This window comes from Carassius auratus, chromosome 29, assembly GCF_003368295.1.
Source record: "Carassius auratus strain Wakin chromosome 29, ASM336829v1, whole genome shotgun sequence".
NCBI lineage: Eukaryota > Metazoa > Chordata > Actinopteri > Cypriniformes > Cyprinidae > Carassius > Carassius auratus.
Window position 1 is genome coordinate 21,437,400 of NC_039271.1, and position 17,978 is coordinate 21,455,377.

The 17,978-nt window shown below is 40.5% G+C and overlaps 1 protein-coding gene across 1 annotated transcript; it reads left to right on the forward strand.

The window, feature by feature from the left end:
• Positions 1–1,253: 1,253 nt before the first annotated feature.
• Positions 1,254–16,220, forward strand: LOC113048376 (membrane-spanning 4-domains subfamily A member 4A-like). Its single transcript, XM_026210168.1, has 8 exons — positions 1,254–1,403; positions 7,798–7,984; positions 8,367–8,477; positions 8,569–8,637; positions 11,776–11,916; positions 12,409–12,525; positions 13,607–13,669; positions 15,546–16,220. The coding sequence occupies exons 2-8, from the start codon at positions 7,823–7,825 to the stop codon at positions 15,618–15,620; spliced, it is 738 nt and encodes a 245-aa protein (XP_026065953.1). The 5' UTR covers positions 1,254–1,403; positions 7,798–7,822; the 3' UTR covers positions 15,621–16,220.
• Positions 16,221–17,978: the final 1,758 nt, after the last annotated feature.

Genomic DNA, 17,978 nt, shown 5'->3' on the forward strand with positions numbered 1-17,978 from the left:
AAAACGTTTGAGTTAAAACTCTTTTTTAGCGCATTTCATCTGTAAAAGAAAACATGCCTAATGATTCTGCACATGAATATAAGGAGTTTTTCTCTTCCAGCTTTCCTGGACTATTGTATAGCACTCATAAATGATTAAATAAAAAAATAATGGTAGTTATTAAGATTGATATGGCTTGGAATTGGTAAAATGTGCTTGGAAAAAAAATCACAATAAAACAATGTTTTAATGTTTAAGTTTGGAATATTAACTGACATGAATGAATGCTATATAAATATTGTTCATGTTAACATAATGTTTATAAATGAAATCTTATTGTAAAGTGTTACTAAATATATATATATATATATATATATATATATATATATATTGTTCTGTGAATGTGATTTTAAAGTCTAGATGATTCAGATTAACCCTTTAACCGCCATACCCTTTAAAACCTCACTGCCAGAGGGATATTGTGAATGCATGTGCCCGCTGGGCACAGTTTACCTGATGCCACCGGGGTGGCGATGGCATTGGTGGCTTGAGCCCGCCATCGCTGCTTGCAGCTATATTTTTATATTTATTATTGTTATTTCTGTTGTTTTTAGAAGTTGTAACTTTGATAATAGTCAGTAGAAAATATAACTACACACAAATTGTTTGTTCACAGAATAATTACACATTATTAAATAAAAAACGCCCCACATGAACCTCAATTTCAGACTAATTTTTTTTTTTCTTTGTGCTCATTCTCAAGCATAGACATTTGGATATTAGCAAAGCTTTTTTATATTAATGGATTAATTAAGGGACAATTTAAAGCTGCATTACAGTTTTATTTAAATTATTTATTTGTTATTATTATTATATATTATTATTATTGTTATTATTTATGCTTGCAAAACCCTCTCCAGACTGTTTGGCCCTTACACACACACACACACACACACACACACACACACACACACACACACACACACACACACACACACACATCATTCTTTATCAATGCTCATTTTAGTGTGTGCATAATATAGAACAAAGCTAAAAGTAGACTCCGAAAGACGGTGAATATCTAATCATCCAGTAATGATTGTTGTTTAGGTCTAGTACAGCAGCAGTAAACATTATATATCCTCCCTGCACAACTCTCCAGTCACTTATTTTCGTGATGATGCGCTCAACAGGATATGAGGCAATCACAGCTGTCTAGAGTCAGGATGGACCAATCACAGCCTCTTGGTTTCAGGATGGACCAATCACAGCAGCTTGGTGTCAGGATGGACCAATCACAGTCGAGATGGTGCTCATCAGAGCGTTTACTGGGGTTCACGTGTAAATCGAAACCAACAATTCATCTTGTGATAAAAGCGCATTTCTGATCGCTGCAAACCAAAGCTTCTGTCTTTTATCTATCGGTAAGTGGTTTCTTATATTCTATACTGGAAGTTCCTGTCGTAAAGTCAAATTCAACATAATAAAGCTTCTGATTCTTATGTCTTATATGATGCTGTCATGTAAAAGTCACGATATTAAGATGTGCGTTTGGGAGACTGAACTTGAGTTGTGAGCTGTTTACTCGAGAAGTCAGAAACAGTTTATGAACAGCTAAATTTTATCATAAAATGTATATATTAAACACATTTTTTTTCTCCCTATTTAAAAGTGAGAGTAGATGAAGTTTCTGTTTACAAACAATTATTATGTATTGAATGTTTCGACTAGCAGAGAGAAGAGTGGACCGTAAATGATACGAGAAACTCGAGGAGCCGGGACTCGAACTCGCGTCGCCCGCAGCACAAACGCCCGATCCTCCGCGTCTGCCTTCGGTAAAACTATGTCTAGCCTCCGCTTTCTGCTGTTTTTAGTCAAAACAGCTCGTTTTGCTCGTTGATATTGCGAACAACTGTTTCTTATCATATTATTTGAATGTAATGTCTTAATCATGAACACAGTGGTTTGTTGCACAAACAATTGTTCCTCTGAATTGTGCAGTCGCATAATTACAAAATCCTGGAGGGACTCCAACTTCTCAAAACAGTTTGAGAGCGCGTGCTGAACAAATGACATTAAGAAATTGCGCAAGACTGTCCCAGGCAGGAAACATGTCTAAGCTCCGTGCCCTTAAAGGGATAGATAGTTCACCATGAAGTTTAAATGTTATTATAAATTAATAAATAGTTTTCTATGAATTGTTTAAAAGGATGATCATATGGCTACATTTACAGTAGAACTAAAGAATGGTCATATTAGTGTCCATGTGAACATAATTAAAGGTTGAAAGTATTAATACCATTATCAGAATCAGAATTAGCTTTATTCGCCATTTATTATTTTTAAGGTACTTTCTTTTACATACATACATGCATACATACTCATCTGACATGAGAACAGAAAAAATTGAATAAAATAAAATTAGTAAGACTTGGCAATAAATAATGTGTATGAATCTGGAACAGTGGATTGATTTATGTACAGATTTGTGCATTTTACTCTATATAGGACTGTATAAATAATAGAGATCTGCATATGTAATTACATTATACTTGAGAAGGCAATAATTAAAGATGTAGATTGATTTACAGAAATGAATTACAGAACACAGGTTATGAATCATATGTTAGATGTTTAAGGTAGAGATGGCATAGAGGAAGAACAGTTTTTATGTCTAGATGTTCTAGAGCCCAGAGATCTGTAGCATCTGTTTGAGAGGGGTCTATTATGATGTCACCTGCCTGTTTCTTCACTCTGGAGTTGTACAAGTCCTGAAGGTTTGGCAGGTACACACCAATGATCCTTTCTGCAGTCCTAACAGTCAACTGCAGTCTTCTTAAATCTGATTTTTCATGGCTGACCCAAATAAGACAGTTATAGAAGAGCACAGAACAGACTCAATAATAGCAGAGTAAACCTGTGTCATCTGTGCCTGTGACAGGTTGAACTTTTTCAGCTGATAAAGGAAGTACAACCTCTGCTGGGCCTTTTTCACAATTATCACTGTCATAGAGTGAATTATCACATCAGAGACAGTGTTATGTTACATATATATGTATTTTTTTGCCATTAAAGTGAGGAACCTTTCATGCACCTCATGCACTGCTGCTGCATGAATATAATGCATCACAACAGTAAGGAGACTCAAGGAAAAACTGGGATTAAAGTCCAAAACCTGGCTTGAATACAGCTGTAATAAAACCAGAGAGAAATTCTGCATGGCAAATAATAGTATTTGAGGCAGTGGTAATATCATTGTGTATTTATTGGTAGGGCTGGGTACCGAACTTCGATGCCTTTATGGTATCGAACGAAAAACTTCGATACTATGAGTATCGAAAAATTATTTATCTTTCGGTGCCAAATTTCGTTTCCAAAAGCCAAGCGGCTGTTTTTCTTATTTTTTTGCCAAGCGGCTGTGTCTGTGTGAGCTTGTAGCATACGTGCATGTAAGGACCCAAATTCGCCGTGATTGGCTGTCCACCACCACGTGACGTGACGGGATGGGGAGGATTTCTGAAAAAACTCGCTAGTTGTTTTTTCTCAAAATGTTTCCGGCTACACTTTATTAAAGTCATGCCGAGTCAGCAATGTGCAACATATGCAATAATAGTATTGCAACCAAAGCCGGTGTTAATGATGCATTTGTCTGGATGAGTGTTTTGCCCTCCCTCTCTGTTTAGTTTGGTCTACTCTATTGCGTATCTTGAAACGCCCCCTTTCACGTCGTCTAAAAAACCGAGAGAGAGACAGATTTATCCGGTACAGTGAATTTCGATACTCGAAAGATGAATTCATTCTCTGTACGCGCATTGTCTGAAATACTGCTCACAGCGCGTGCTTTGAATTAGTGAGTGCAAGCTCCGAACGTGCGTGAATTGAATCAGCAAATTTTAGAAACAAATGCAAATGATCGGCTATGATACGTTTCACCCCTTCAAGCGAGTGAACAACGCGAAGCAAGTGAAGTTAGGAATTTTACATCACTATTCACGATAGCCCATCGGACTGGAAAACACAATAGCCCCAGGAGGTGGGGCGATTTTGCAAGCCCTGCACTTCAGATCTATTTGTGAAACTGGTTTCCACACTGGTTTCGTTAAACAAAATAAATGATTATTTTAAAACATTGACTCAAAAGAATCATGGGTTCACTAATCTGATCATGAACTTGTATTACCAAGTCAAAGATAAGCTATTATTGAACATCTCGAATGAATAAAGACTTCAAGTTCATCTGTAAAGCACATAAAGCTATTGTTTGAGTCTATTTCATGCATGATTCGCATGGATCTGCTAACTGAATGCTAAGAGTGAGTTCTAGAAGAATGTTTGTGTCTTGATGAGCATGTATCGCTTACTTGGAGTCGCTAAATGAACAGCTGTTGTTCTTTTTTTTTTTCAATGGAGGATCAGTTGCCCTATTGGTTAAAATCCCCAAACTGTTTAGTTAAATATAAAATTAATAAATGACATAAAAACAGGGGCGTTTGCGTTATGATGTGGTGGGCTGCTGTGGGCCAGAAAGCCTGGGCAACTTTTTGGTCCCAGTCCGCCGCTGAATAGCACACCCCTATCCAAAAAGCACAACCAGTTGTATTAATAATGTTATCCTGAGTGTGAAGTGTTACCAGAATTTGTTTTAATTAAGGTGAAAAATAAAAGTTTTGTGTTTAATGTATTTGTGCTGATGTTGAAATGGATTTCAAAACATATGGTATCGAAAAAAGTATCGTTAGGAACCGGTATCGAAACTGAGGTATCGAAATTGGCACCGGATCAAAAGATTTTGAACAATACCCAGCCCTATTTATTGGTCAGTACTCAGTAGAGAAACTTAGCTTAGTCTGACAGTTAGCCTGCTTTAGACCAGATTAGTTTCCCAGCATAAGTTTCCACAGTAACTAAACTTGAGATAAGGCCTATGCTAATTTTTTGTGTGGAACCAAACCATTTGACAATGAATCAGAATAACTAAAATAAGCCTGAGATGTACATCTCTACTTCCCTCCGGCTACACCTCAGTCATCTGTTGCTCAGGCTCAATTATAGACTTCTTGGCCCTCCTGATCCTCCCTGTTGCCCTGGCTCATTGGCTCTCTGCCTCTGTCAGCTCCACCGTGGGCCACCATCACGGCTGCAGCCTGGGACATGGCTGGCTCCTCCTGCTCAAGGTCCCTTCTGTCTTTTCCCTGACTCCTCTCTCCGTCAGCTCCACCGTGGGCCACCATCACGGCTGCAGCCTGGGACTTGGCTGGCTCCTCGTGCTCCAGGTCCCTTCTGTCTTCTCCCTGACGCCTCCCTCCGTCAGCTCCACCGTGGGCCACCATCATGGCTGCAGCCGGGGACTCGGCTGGCTCCTCCTGCTCCAGGTCCTTTCTGTCCCTTCTCCCTGACTCCTCCCTCTGTCAGCTCGACCGTGGGCCACCATCATGGCTGCAGCCTGGTACTCGGCTGGCTCCTCCTGCTCCAGGTCCCTTCTGTCTTCTCCCTGACTCCTCCCTCCGTCAGCTCCGCCGTGGGCCACCATCATGGCTGCAGCCTGGGACTCGGCTGGCTCCTCCTGCTCCAGGTCCCTTCTGTCTTCTCCCTGACTCCTCCCTCCGTCAGCTCCGCCGTGGGCCACCATCATGGCTGCAGCCTGGGACTCGGCTGGCTCCTCCTGCTCCAGGTCCCTTCTGTCTTTTCCCTGACTCCTCCCTCCGTCAGCTCCACCGTGGCCCACCATCATGGCTGCAGCCTGGGACTCGGCTGGCTCCTCCTGCTCCAGGTCCCTTCTGTCTTCTCCCTGACTCCTCCCTCCGTCAGCTCCGCCGTGGGCCACCATCATGGCTGCAGCCTGGGACTCGGCTGGCTCCTCCTGCTCCAGGTCCCTTCTGTCTTCTCCCTGACTCCTCCCTCCGTCAGCTCCACCGTGGGCCACCATCATGGCTGCAGCCTGGTACTCGGCTGGCTCCTCCTGCTCCAGGTCCCTTCTGTCTTCTCCCTGACGCCTCCCTCCGTCAGCTCCACCGTGGGCCACCATCATGGCTGCAGCCGGGGACTCGGCTGGCTCCTCCTGCTCCAGGTCCTTTCTGTCCCTTCTCCCTGACGCCTCCCTCCGTCAGCTCCACCGTGGGCCACCATCATGGCTGCAGCCGGGGACTCGGCTGGCTCCTCCTGCTCCAGGTCCTTTCTGTCCCTTCTCCCTGACTCCTCCCTCCGTCAGCTCCACCCTGGGCCACCATCATGGCTGCAGCCTGGGACTCGGCTGGCTCCTCCTGCTCCAGGTCCCTTCTGTCTTCTCCCTGACTCCTCCCTCCGTCAGCTCCACCGTGGGCCACCATCATGGCTGCAGCCTGGTACTCGGCTGGCTCCTCCTGCTCCAGGTCCCTTCTGTCTTCTCCCTGACGCCTCCCTCCGTCAGCTCCACCGTGGGCCACCATCATGGCTGCAGCCGGGGACTCGGCTGGCTCCTCCTGCTCCAGGTCCTTTCTGTCCCTTCTCCCTGACGCCTCCCTCTGTCAGCTCCACCGTGGGCCACCATCATGGCTGCAGCCGGGGACTCGGCTGGCTCCTCCTGCTCCAGGTCCTTTCTGTCCCTTCTCCCTGACTCCTCCCTCCGTCAGCTCCACCCTGGGCCACCATCATGGCTGCAGCCTGGGACTTGGCTGGCTCCTCCTGCTCCAGGTCCCTTCTGTCTTCTCCCTGACTCCTCCCTCTGTCTGGTACGCTCTGGTTCCTACAGTTTCATCCCTGGCTTCTTCCCTCCATCATCTCCTCCCTGGACTCTGGTTGTTGTCCTCCTTCTGGGTGTCCGTACTCTGCTGGAACCTTCTCCAGTATGTGTCCGCCTCCCTGCCAGGTCCCAGGGAGGGGGTCGAAATGTCACACCCCCATTGGACTGGTTGTTGTCTTTTCTCCCACTTGTGCCCATATTTGGTTTGTTTACTGTTCTTATTATTAGTAAACACCTCCATCGTGTTCACCTTTCTGTCCCTTGTGATCTGCCCTGTTTTAGTTCCAATCGATTGAGTTAGAGTTTGTCGGTTATTGCTTTTGTTTTCCTGATTATTGGACTTCTCATGTTCTTTACGGCAAATACTAATCCTACCATCTGAATGTCACAGCAGAAATTGAGACTCATCAGACCTGGCAACATTCTTTTTCATCTTCTATTGTCCAAATTTTGCTGACCTTAGAGTTAGAATTCTGCATACCTTGGTTGTAAAAAGTGGTTATTTGAGTTACTGTTGTCTTTCTATCATCTCTAACCAGTCTGCCCATTCTCCTCTGACCTCTGACCACAACAAGGCATTTGTGTCCACACAAATGCCGCTCACTGGATATTTTCTATGTTTCGGACCATTCTCTGTAAACCCTAGAGATGGTTGTGTGTGAAAATCCCAGTAGATCAGCAGTTTTTGAAATACTCAGAGCAGTCCGTCTGGCACCAACAACCATTCCACGTTCAGAGTCACTTAAATCCCTTCTATAGCTTGATTTGAACTTCAAGTCATCTTCACCACATCTAGATGCCCAAATTCATTGAGTTGTTGCCTTGTGATTGGCTGATTGGCAATTTGTTTTATCAAGCAATTGAACAGATGTCCCTAATAAGTGTGTGTGTGTGTTCGAATCCACTGGTTGAAGCCAATGTGGCCCTGAGCAAGACACTTAACCTCTAGTTGCTCCAGAGGCGTGCAACCTCTGACATATATAGCAATTGTAAGTCACTTTGGATAAAAGCGTCAGCTAAATGAATAAATGTAAATGTAAAATGTGTCTGTTTCATAATCATATCGTTTGCATGTTATGGTTTATTATGATTTTCTACAGGTCATTTGGAGATTCAGAAACCAGAATGTCCAGCACTGTCATACCCATGACCTCTTCAACGCTCGTCATCCAGCTGCAACCGCTAACACAATCAACAAATGCTCCTGTTTATGAACAGCAGGTGGCAGGAGTTTCACCTCTTCATGGACTTCAGGCATTTCTCAAAGGCCAGCCGAAAGCCCTTGGGGTGAGAAATGTCTTGTAAACCCTAATAATTGTTTTTTATTTGTGCATGTCAGTGTGAGAGAGGACATGTACTTGAATAAATTCTGAATGAGGAATTTATGCAATTTTTATTTAAGAACGTGACCAATACAAGATCAGGTTTATCATTTACAGAGTAAAAAAGTAAACTTTACAGTGTTTCAGTCACAGAGAACAATGCTTTAGGAGTTGGAAACTATCAAAAATTGTAAAGGAATCCAATCTTACACATCCGCAAATACTTGCAGAATCATAAGTCCATAACTACAGCTGCCATAAATGTATATTGTATATATTATATTGTTTCCCCTCATGAAAGACTCTTGTCCTTCTCACACTTTCTGAATTATTTTTGTCCCTCACAGACGGTCCAGATTATGATCGGTCTGCTGACTCTCCTGTTTGGCATTGTGTCTACAGTTTTTGCAGATCTTATCTTTGTCGTTAGTGGTCTTCCTTACTGGGGATCTGTCATCGTAAGAAACAGTCATACAATTAAGTGTTCCATCTTTCAATACAAATTACATATTCCAGCGCAAGCCTAATTTTTGGTCTTTCTCTTCTCAGTACATTACTGCAGGCTCACTCTGCATTGCTGCCGAAAATAAAATTAATTCACCCTCCAGTTTGTGTTTGGTATGTACACAGCAGTCATTACTTTTAAGGGTCTAAGCACCTTGCTGGAAGTACCAAAATAGAGCACTGTTGTGTTTGTACTGATCCTGTACTGGTTTATACAGATTTCTTCTTCTCTTCTTTTTTCTCCTTTATAAGAAAAACACACAACACTAGATGGCACAATAATATTTACTTTTGAAGAACTTCTAGAAACAATAATCCCTTGATTTCCCTTGAATCCTTAAATGTAAATGTATTTATGACAGACAGTAAAATTAACAATCATCATTCACTTTATAACATGACACTACATTGGGTTACATACAGTAACACTCTGGCGTGCAGCAGTCTTATTCAAAACTACCATGAGACATCAGATCTGCAGTCCAGCAGCAGCTCCGGTGGGAGACACAGATGTGACATAAACAAATTCAGACAAAAATTAAGTCAAGTCATATCAAGTTTTCTTTATTGTCAATTCTTCCACATGTACAGTACATACTGACTGGGTCATAGTTCTGTGGTGCCTGGGGCAGTAGGGGGGAAGGAGGGGGAAATTTCGGGAGCCTGATAAATGAAGCTGTCCTTCAGTCTGCTGGTCCTGGTCTGGAGACTCCGCAGTCTCCTCCCTGATGGCAGCAAACTGAAGAAACTGTGTGACGTGTGGTTGGGATCACCTGCGATGCACAGGGCTTTACGGGTGAGACAGGTTCCATAAATGTCCTGGAGGGAGGGGAGAGAGACACCAATGATCTTCTCAACTGGACGGCAGGTCGCATTGGATGTGCCATACCACACAGTGATGCAGCTCGTCAGGATGCTCTCGATGGTGCCTCTGTAGAAGGTGTACATGATGGGGGCCGGGGCTCTGGCTCTCCTCAGTTTGTGGAGGAAGTAGAGACGCTGTTGTGATTTCTTGGCCAGTGCACTGATTTTGTGGTCTGACGTACGAGTCCTTTTTGTGCAGATGTGTGAGTGGATGGCAGTAGTGATGGCATCATCAGTCGAGCGGTTGGACCGATATGCAAACTGGAAGGGGTCCAGGGAGGGGGGGGGGGCAGACTTGATGTGGTGCATGACTAGCCGTTCAAAGCACTTCATGAGGATGGGGGTAAGTGCAACCGGACGGTAGTCATTGAAGCAGGATGGAGATGGCTTCTTTGGGACTGGGATGATAGTGGTAGTTTTAAAGCATGTGGGAACAACAGCCTGACTCAGTGAGATGTTAAAAATGTCTGTGAAGACATCAGTGAGTTCTGCTGCACAGACTTTCAGTACACGCCCAGGGATGTTGTCAGGACCCGGAGCTTTGCGTGCATTGATCCTGCTGAAGGATCTCCTCACGCTGTCTGGGGTCAGCGTCATCACCTGGTCACCAGGAGGAGGTGGAGTCTTCAGCCTTTTTCAGCAGAGAAGTTGTTCAGCCTTTTTCAGCAGAGAGATGTTGCTGTCACAGGTCCGTGGTGGGGGCTTGTAGTCCGTAATGGTCTGTATCCCCTGCCTCAGGTTCCTAGTGTCTCTGCTGTCACTGAATTGGTGAGCTATCCTCCTGGAGTGTGGTCTCTTAGCCTCTCTGATGCCGCGGGACAGGTTGGCCCTGCGTTTCGTGTCTTCAGGAGTTTGTAGACCTCCCCTGTCATCCACGGCTTCTGGTTGGCCCGGACAGTGATAGTTTTTGTGATCGTTACATCATCAATACACTTATTGATGTAGGCAGTGACAGTCTCTGAGTACTCTTGGAGGTCAGTGGTGTTATTTCATGTGGCAGCCTGTTTAAACATGTCCCAGTCAGTTGTGTTGAAGCAGTCCTGAAGAATCTCTGATGATCCTTCTGACAACATTTTAATCTGTTTGTAAACTGGTTTGGCGACTTTAATGAGTGGTCTGTATGCAGGCATTAGCATGACAGTGATGTGGTCTGAGGCTCCGAGGTGGGGGAGAGGGAGGGCTTTGTAAGCTCCTCTCTGTGTGGTGTAAAATGTTATTACCTAAAGTTGGAAAGTAAATGTGTTGTTTAATATTTGGAAACACACTGACACATTGACTAAATATCATTTGTTTTTTTGATGTCATGTATGTTTTTAAATTGTATGTAAATGCTGTTGTCTTGGCCAGGTCACTCTTGAAAAAGAGATTTTTAATCTCAATGAGTTTTTTATCTGGTTAAATAAAGGTTAAATAAAATAACACTCTTTAAGTCAGCATGGTTGATATCCCCAGCTATGATGAGAAAAGCATCAGGGTGTGCAGTCTGCTGCTCACTGATGTGCTGGTACAGTTCATTTTGTGCGTCGTTCCTGTTGCTGTTGTTCGGGGAATGTAAACCGAGATGAGCAGTATGGCAGTATAAATCCTCTGCAGATAGAATGGCTGGCTCTTATTAATCATAAACTTCACCAGGGGTGAGCAGTGTTTGCAAATCACAACAGCATCATGGCACCGAAAAAAAAAAGCCTGCCGCAGTGTGATTTACCGCATTAACTCTGTCCGCCTGATAGCACGTCAGCTGATTGAGCTGAATAGCGCGGTCTGGAAAAAAGAGGCACAAAATAACTTTCACTGACTTTTCATTAAATGTTTATTTGTCAGTCTAACACTCTCTTCTACTTCTATTCTTAAAATGCCTATTTTAGACTTGCACTTGCATTTGGTTTCTTTTTATTTATTATACAATAAACATAAGTGGTAAAAAGGCACTAGCTTGCTAATTTTCTTTTTTCTTTTTCTTTTATTATATAATTTGCTAGAACAAAACCCTTGCTACATGTACTGCATTAAGCTAAATGAGACTTGTTATAGCACTTGTATATCATTGCTCTTTAGTTGATTTTGAGTGCTTCTATTGTCCTCATTTGTAAGTAACTTTTGCATGAAAGCGCCAGCTAAATGAATGAAATGTAAATGTAAACGTAAAGACTAAACGTCATTAAAACAAATTATGGATTTGCCCTGCAAAATTGTATCACTTCATTATCCACATGATCTATTGGTGCTTGGACCCTGATGTTTGCTGCTATATTTATTAATTAATGTGAAGTAATTATTTTTTTGTAATCACACTACATATACTTTTCCATCTATATTAATGTGTTACCATAATGCTTTAAAGATCTTGCTAATTTATTAATCTGTTTTATGTTTGTTTTCTCCCTATAGGTGAATGCTTCACTTGGAATGAACATTTTCAGTACTATAACCGCCGGCATTGCCATTATTTTAACCTCTCTGGATATGGTTATAGGGCCATTCACTAACTGCTATGATTATGACTGTTACTATTTAGAAAGAAAGTATGAGGTGTGTCATCAACTTATCAACTTATTTAGTAATTACAGTAATATCACAGCAGTACACAAGCCTTATTCTGCACTCATCTCTTCACTCTTTTTATCTGCCATTTCACAAGTAGTTAATATATCATTTACAACACAAGAAGTTGAAACTATATGTTAATTGTAAAGTGAGCTCAGTTTGACCTATAAGAGCCAAATTTAATAACCGACTGTACCATTGCAAACTCTTTCAGATGTTAATTTGCACTTCTCTCTCCTTTCTTTTCTTTATTGGTTTGTTTGTTTGTCATATTCTCTTTTTCATTTGTCATTATGTCATATTTTATTGGATTGTGGTCTCAAACTGATTTGCGCTGTTCAGTAAATCTGGCCCTAAGTATGTTATATTAACATATGAACCTCAAGGATGGTTGATTCTGGACTGCTGAGCATTGTGAGTAGTAATTGTCATTGATTTTGGTATGATTAATTGTATTAATGTTTCATTTTCTCTCAGACTCTCTTCAGGGGAATCAGAGGAGTGTTGCTGTTATTCTCTGTGCTTGAGTTTATCATCTCCATCTGTCTGTCAGCATTTGCCTGTAAAGCCACTGGCTGCTGTTGCTCTCCTCAGGTGAGTAATGTCCTAGATCAGGGTTTCTCAAACTGTTTTATTATCTATATATAAAGGTATAGCTTCACTTAAAAAGGTAAAATCTACAGTTGTATCTCAGCCCTGGATTAACACAGAGAGTCAGTCAATCAGACAAAAATGTGCAGAGCAAATGGAACAAAAGATAAGCTCTGAGTCTGGTATGAGATTCTTAGAGTTTGTATGGTTACTTATTTATTACAGTTTATTACATCAGCCAAAGCACAGTATTTTTCTGACTTAATCTCAAAGAACCATAGCCCCCTTCTGCATTATCATGGACTTCTTTGTATTTTCTTTTAGTTTCTGTCTTCCATTGATTAGTTCATTCTCACCTGTTTGTTCCTTGTTATTTCACCCTACTTATGCTGCATTCCAGGCAACCCTTAAAACATGTTTTTCCTATTACTATTACATTTTATTTGGATTACCTTTGTTTTTTTGTGCGCATATGACAAGCATATTAGATCCTGTAACTCGTTGGAATGTTAAATTACTTACAAATGCTCCTAGGTGTCTGGAGTCGGAGTAGTGATCTGTATTGATTGTGTTAATTTGTGGTAATGTGGAGAGTGTAAAGCACTTTGGTCAACAAGTTGTCTTTAAACGTGTTATAGAAATAATTGTTGATTGATGTTTGTGCCTGATGGGAAGAAAGATATTTTAATAATGTGAATTATGTGAAAAAGTATGCGTTTTTTCGAAACATCAAGAATGAGAGCATGTTCTAGTACTCTTTCAATACAAAATCAAGTCTTTGTAAAAGAGCATAATAGGACCCCTTTAATACATTTAATGCATGTTTGTAGTTCTAATCAAATCTTAATTTAAAGTGCAATGTTTTGTGGGTAATTGTAGCTGTTAACATATGCATAGATCTGCACAGGAAATATTAAACCATCCATTACCTCTTGGAGTCTCAATTAAACAAACAATGATTTGGGATGCATTTATTTCTAATTTCTTATTCCCGTGACAATGAAACTGTCTGTCAGTGTTTTTGCATGTATGGCATCTCACAGTAAGAAGGTATAAAACATTACATGTGTATTTTTCCCCAAAGGTGCAGTTTGCTCAAGTTTTAGCACCACAGCCAAATGATTTCCACAATCTTAACAGCTCAGAGGTAAGAATTTGAACAAGCTGTGTTCAACACAGTCTCTGCATTTTTTCACAGTTTGTTTCAGAACAACCTCCTTGACAGCAACCAATCTGGCTTCAGAAGTGGACATTCAGCTGAGACGGCCTTGCTCTCAGTTGTTAAAGCTCTAAGACTGGCAAAAGCAGAATCCAAATCTTCAGTACTTATCCTGCTTGATCTGTCCGCTGCTTTTTTGTTAGGTCCTTCAAAGTATCTTGGAGAGGTGAGGTGTCCAGGTCACAACATCTAACTACTGGGGTGCCTCAGGGCTCAGTTCTTGGACCACTTCTCTTCTCTGTCTTCATGGCATCATTAGGTTCTGTCATTCAGAAACATGGCTTTTCATACCACTGCTATGCTGATGACACTCAACTCTTCCTCTCATTCCATCCTGATGATCCGACGGTAGCTATTCACATCTCAGCTTGTCTAACAGACATTTCTTGCTGGATGATGGACCATCACCTTCAACAGAACTGCTTGTGATTCCAGCAAACCCATCGTTCCATCACAATTTCACCATCAAGTTAGGCACATCAACCATAACTCCTTCAAAAACAGCTAGAAGCCTTGGAGTTATGACTGAAGATCAGCTGATTTTCTCAGACCACATTGCTAAAACTGTCCGATCCTGCAGAATTGCTTTATTCAACATCAAGAAGATCAAGCCCTTTGTTTCGGAACATGCTGCACAACTCCTTGTTCAAGCTCTTGTTCTGTCCAGGCTGGACTTTTGCAATGCAATAATAATAATATAATAATAATTCATTACATTTATATAGTGCATTTCTAGGCACTCAAAGCGCTTTACATAGTCTGGGGGTATCTTCTCATCCACCACCAGTGTGCAGCATTCACCTGGATGATGCGACGGGAGCCATATTGCTCTTGAACGCCCACCACACACCAGCTGACTGATGGAGATGAGACAGAGTAATGAATCCAATCAGCAGATATGGGGATTGTTAGGAGGCCATGATGATCAGATGGCAATGGGCAAATTTAGCTAGGATGTTGAGGTCACACCTCTTCTCTCAAAACGTAAAACATTAGCGTATCGAAGCGTATCACATAAAATTGCATTAAGGCATTGATGTTTGCCTACAAAACTACCTCTGGCTCTGCATCCATTTACCTAAATTCGTTACTTCAGACTTATGTGCCTCTAGAAGCTTGCGTTCTGCAAGTGAACGTCGCTTGATTGTTCATCCCAAAAAGCACAAAGTCACTTTTACGGACTTTTAAATTAAATGTTCCCTCCTGGTGGAATGACCTCCCCAACTCAATTCGAGCAGCTGAGTCCTTAGCCATCTTCAAGAATCGGCTTAAAACACATCTCTTCCATCTTTATTTGACCTTCTAAATTTAACACTCACTATTCTAATTCTATTCTTTAAAAAATAAAATCTTCCTTTTTCTAATCTTTTTGTATTCTTTCTATTTTATTTTTATTATACAGTTATAAAAAAAACCACTAGCTTTTTCTATTATTTTTCTATTCTATTGGTTTTCTTTTTATTTATTACATTATTTATAAGCCCTTGCTATGTGTACTGTGTTTATGTTAACTGAGACTTGTTATAGCTCTTATATATCATTGCTCTTTTATTGTTTTTGATTGCTTCCATTGTCCTCATTTGTAAGTCACTTTAGATAAAAGTGTCTGCTAAATGAATAAATATAAATAATTTGAGTTTGAGTAAAATTCCATGAAAAGCATTCTTTGAATTTATGGTTGATTTGTCCATGTATTGGAAACATGTAAAGCACTCCGTAATGGGTGCAATAACAGTTACATATATGATCAGCTTATAGATTGTTTTTTTTTAATTGATAATATTCGCTTTTTGTTTCCTTGCAGATCCCTGTGGCCAGCTGCGCTTCCGTTCATCATCATCTTGCAGATGTTCCTCCACCATACAATGAATTCAAATAAACATAAATAAGTGGACAGTGTTCCCTTATGAAACAAATATATGGGAAGGCGTTGTATATTAAATAATGCTTTCCATATATGGTAAACCAGTGCTTATATTTTTCAATATATTGCAAACGCTGATTTGATGCATATAAAATAATACATGGAATTGTTTTATTGAAACACCTGATGCATTCATTCTGTATGTATTATTTCATATATTGTAATATACTAGCACAATATATTATTTAGTATTTTTTTCAGTATGCATAAAGCAGTTTATTAATGGCTAGTATACCACATATTTTCTTTTTTCAAGGGTTGTGGTCCTGCACTAGTGTGTGATGATTTTGTGTAACACACTTGTTTTTCCTCTGTCCATCTCTCAATATAAAATAACAATATAAACCGAGAGTATAGAAAATCATTCAAAATAATAGTCTCTTGACATAAAAACATAGGAAACATGTGGCACTTATAACACTTACAAAATATACAGTTTAAATGTTATGTACTTACTTCACATCAAGGAGAAACAAAATCCAGAATTGTATTCAATTTATACTCAAATGCTTGTTTACACTACATAGTAATAAAGCATTATGATCGTTATAACCACCTGCCTCTCTTTTCCTTCTGGGAACTGCTGTCTGCGATGAAATGTGTTTTCTTAAGTTTGGTAATAAGTATATTTATAATGGCTGCCTCAGTACTTTTTAAATTTCTTTGAAAAATAGCATCTGTTTAATGTCTTTTTTTAAATGAATCACTCTAGCTGACAGCATTATCATTGTAGACTACAGAATGTTTATACAATAATTTTAAGGGGTCATGACCTGCCTTTTTTATATTTTGTACTGTTCTCTGAGGGTCCACTTATAATGATAAAGATTTTTACATAAAAAAACAATTTCAAAATGACTAAATGTAATTATTTGGAAGTTACAGGCTATTTTCTGTCCTGTTTTCAACCCCCTCATCAGAACGCTATTTTGAATAGGTGAGGTGGATTGTTGACTCAAAAGTAAACTGCTATGATTGTCTAAAAGTTCTGTATGTTTGACAGTCTACGTCCTTCACATATGAACGCTGCTGTGATTTATGTTAAAACAAATGAGTAAATACTTAGTAAATACTAAACAATCTATAATAACAGACAAAGCAATAGTGAGAACATAATAAAAGCACAACATCGTGTGTTCCTGTGGGTCAAGTGGTAGAGCATTGCGTTATCAGTGCAAGATTGTGGGTTCGATTCCCAGGGAACACATGTTAGGTAAAAACTGGTAAACACATGTTTGGTAAAAACTGTTAGCCTGAATGCACTGTAAGACGCTTTTGATAAAAGCGTCTGCTAAATGCATAAATGTTAATGTATTACCGTATTTTTCGCACTATAAGGGGCACTTAAAAGCCTTTAATTTTCTCAAAAAACAACAGAGCGCCTTATAATCTGGAGCACCTTATAATCGGAGCACTTTATATGAATTTATCTGTCAAAATGTTTACAGTCCCTTTAGCACAGCTCCATCTAGTGGATGCATAACGCAAACCCAGTCAAACATTTGACTGCAGTATCTTCTATTCTATCCATAAGGGCACTTGGGCCAGTGCCAAGGGGCACCAACCATTCAGAACAACTGGGGGGCACCACATGACACAAGCTTTAAAATTAAATTTTTTCGTAAATTGTTTTATTATTAACTTGAAATTCTTAAAAGACCGTACAGAACTCGTTTATGAACACTAACTTAATAATAATAAATTATAAATAAAGATTACATGACCACTATCCCCCTCTTCCGTCCCCAATCTGTCAGATTTGAGTTGGTCCACAAAAGGTACGCCGCGCAAATGTGTCATATTTTTAAGAGAAAATGAATCAAAATGGACAGACGTCAATTTAGAGGTTTTGCAAAAAGAAAGACAAGGACGCTAGACGTTTAGCTACATTTCATTTAGTAGTAGCTTATCAGTGGTGACTGTCAGTTTGTGTGCATGTGACAGGATTTTTCAGAAACATTTATACAAGACGTAGTCAACCAAACGATGAACACTATTAAGAGCAATCATTTTATAATGCAATCACACTTGTAGCAATATCTGTTAGTTCTGTTTGTTGATTCAGGGTTAGCATCATCTGAGGTCCTCTGAGGGTCAGCATCATCTCTTCTCAGGTGTTCTGGATCCAGACTGGAGCTTGTGTAAATCCTAGTTACAGCAGAAACAGAGAAAACAAATAGAGACATCAAAAGCTGAGACCGGAACGGATGTGGGTGGAACGGAAGTGATAAGGAGGGGCAGAAAATAGGGGAAGCTGGAGAGGTGCGCGCGACGTTCGAACGGAGAGTACCAAAGAGGCAAAGAGTAAAGAAA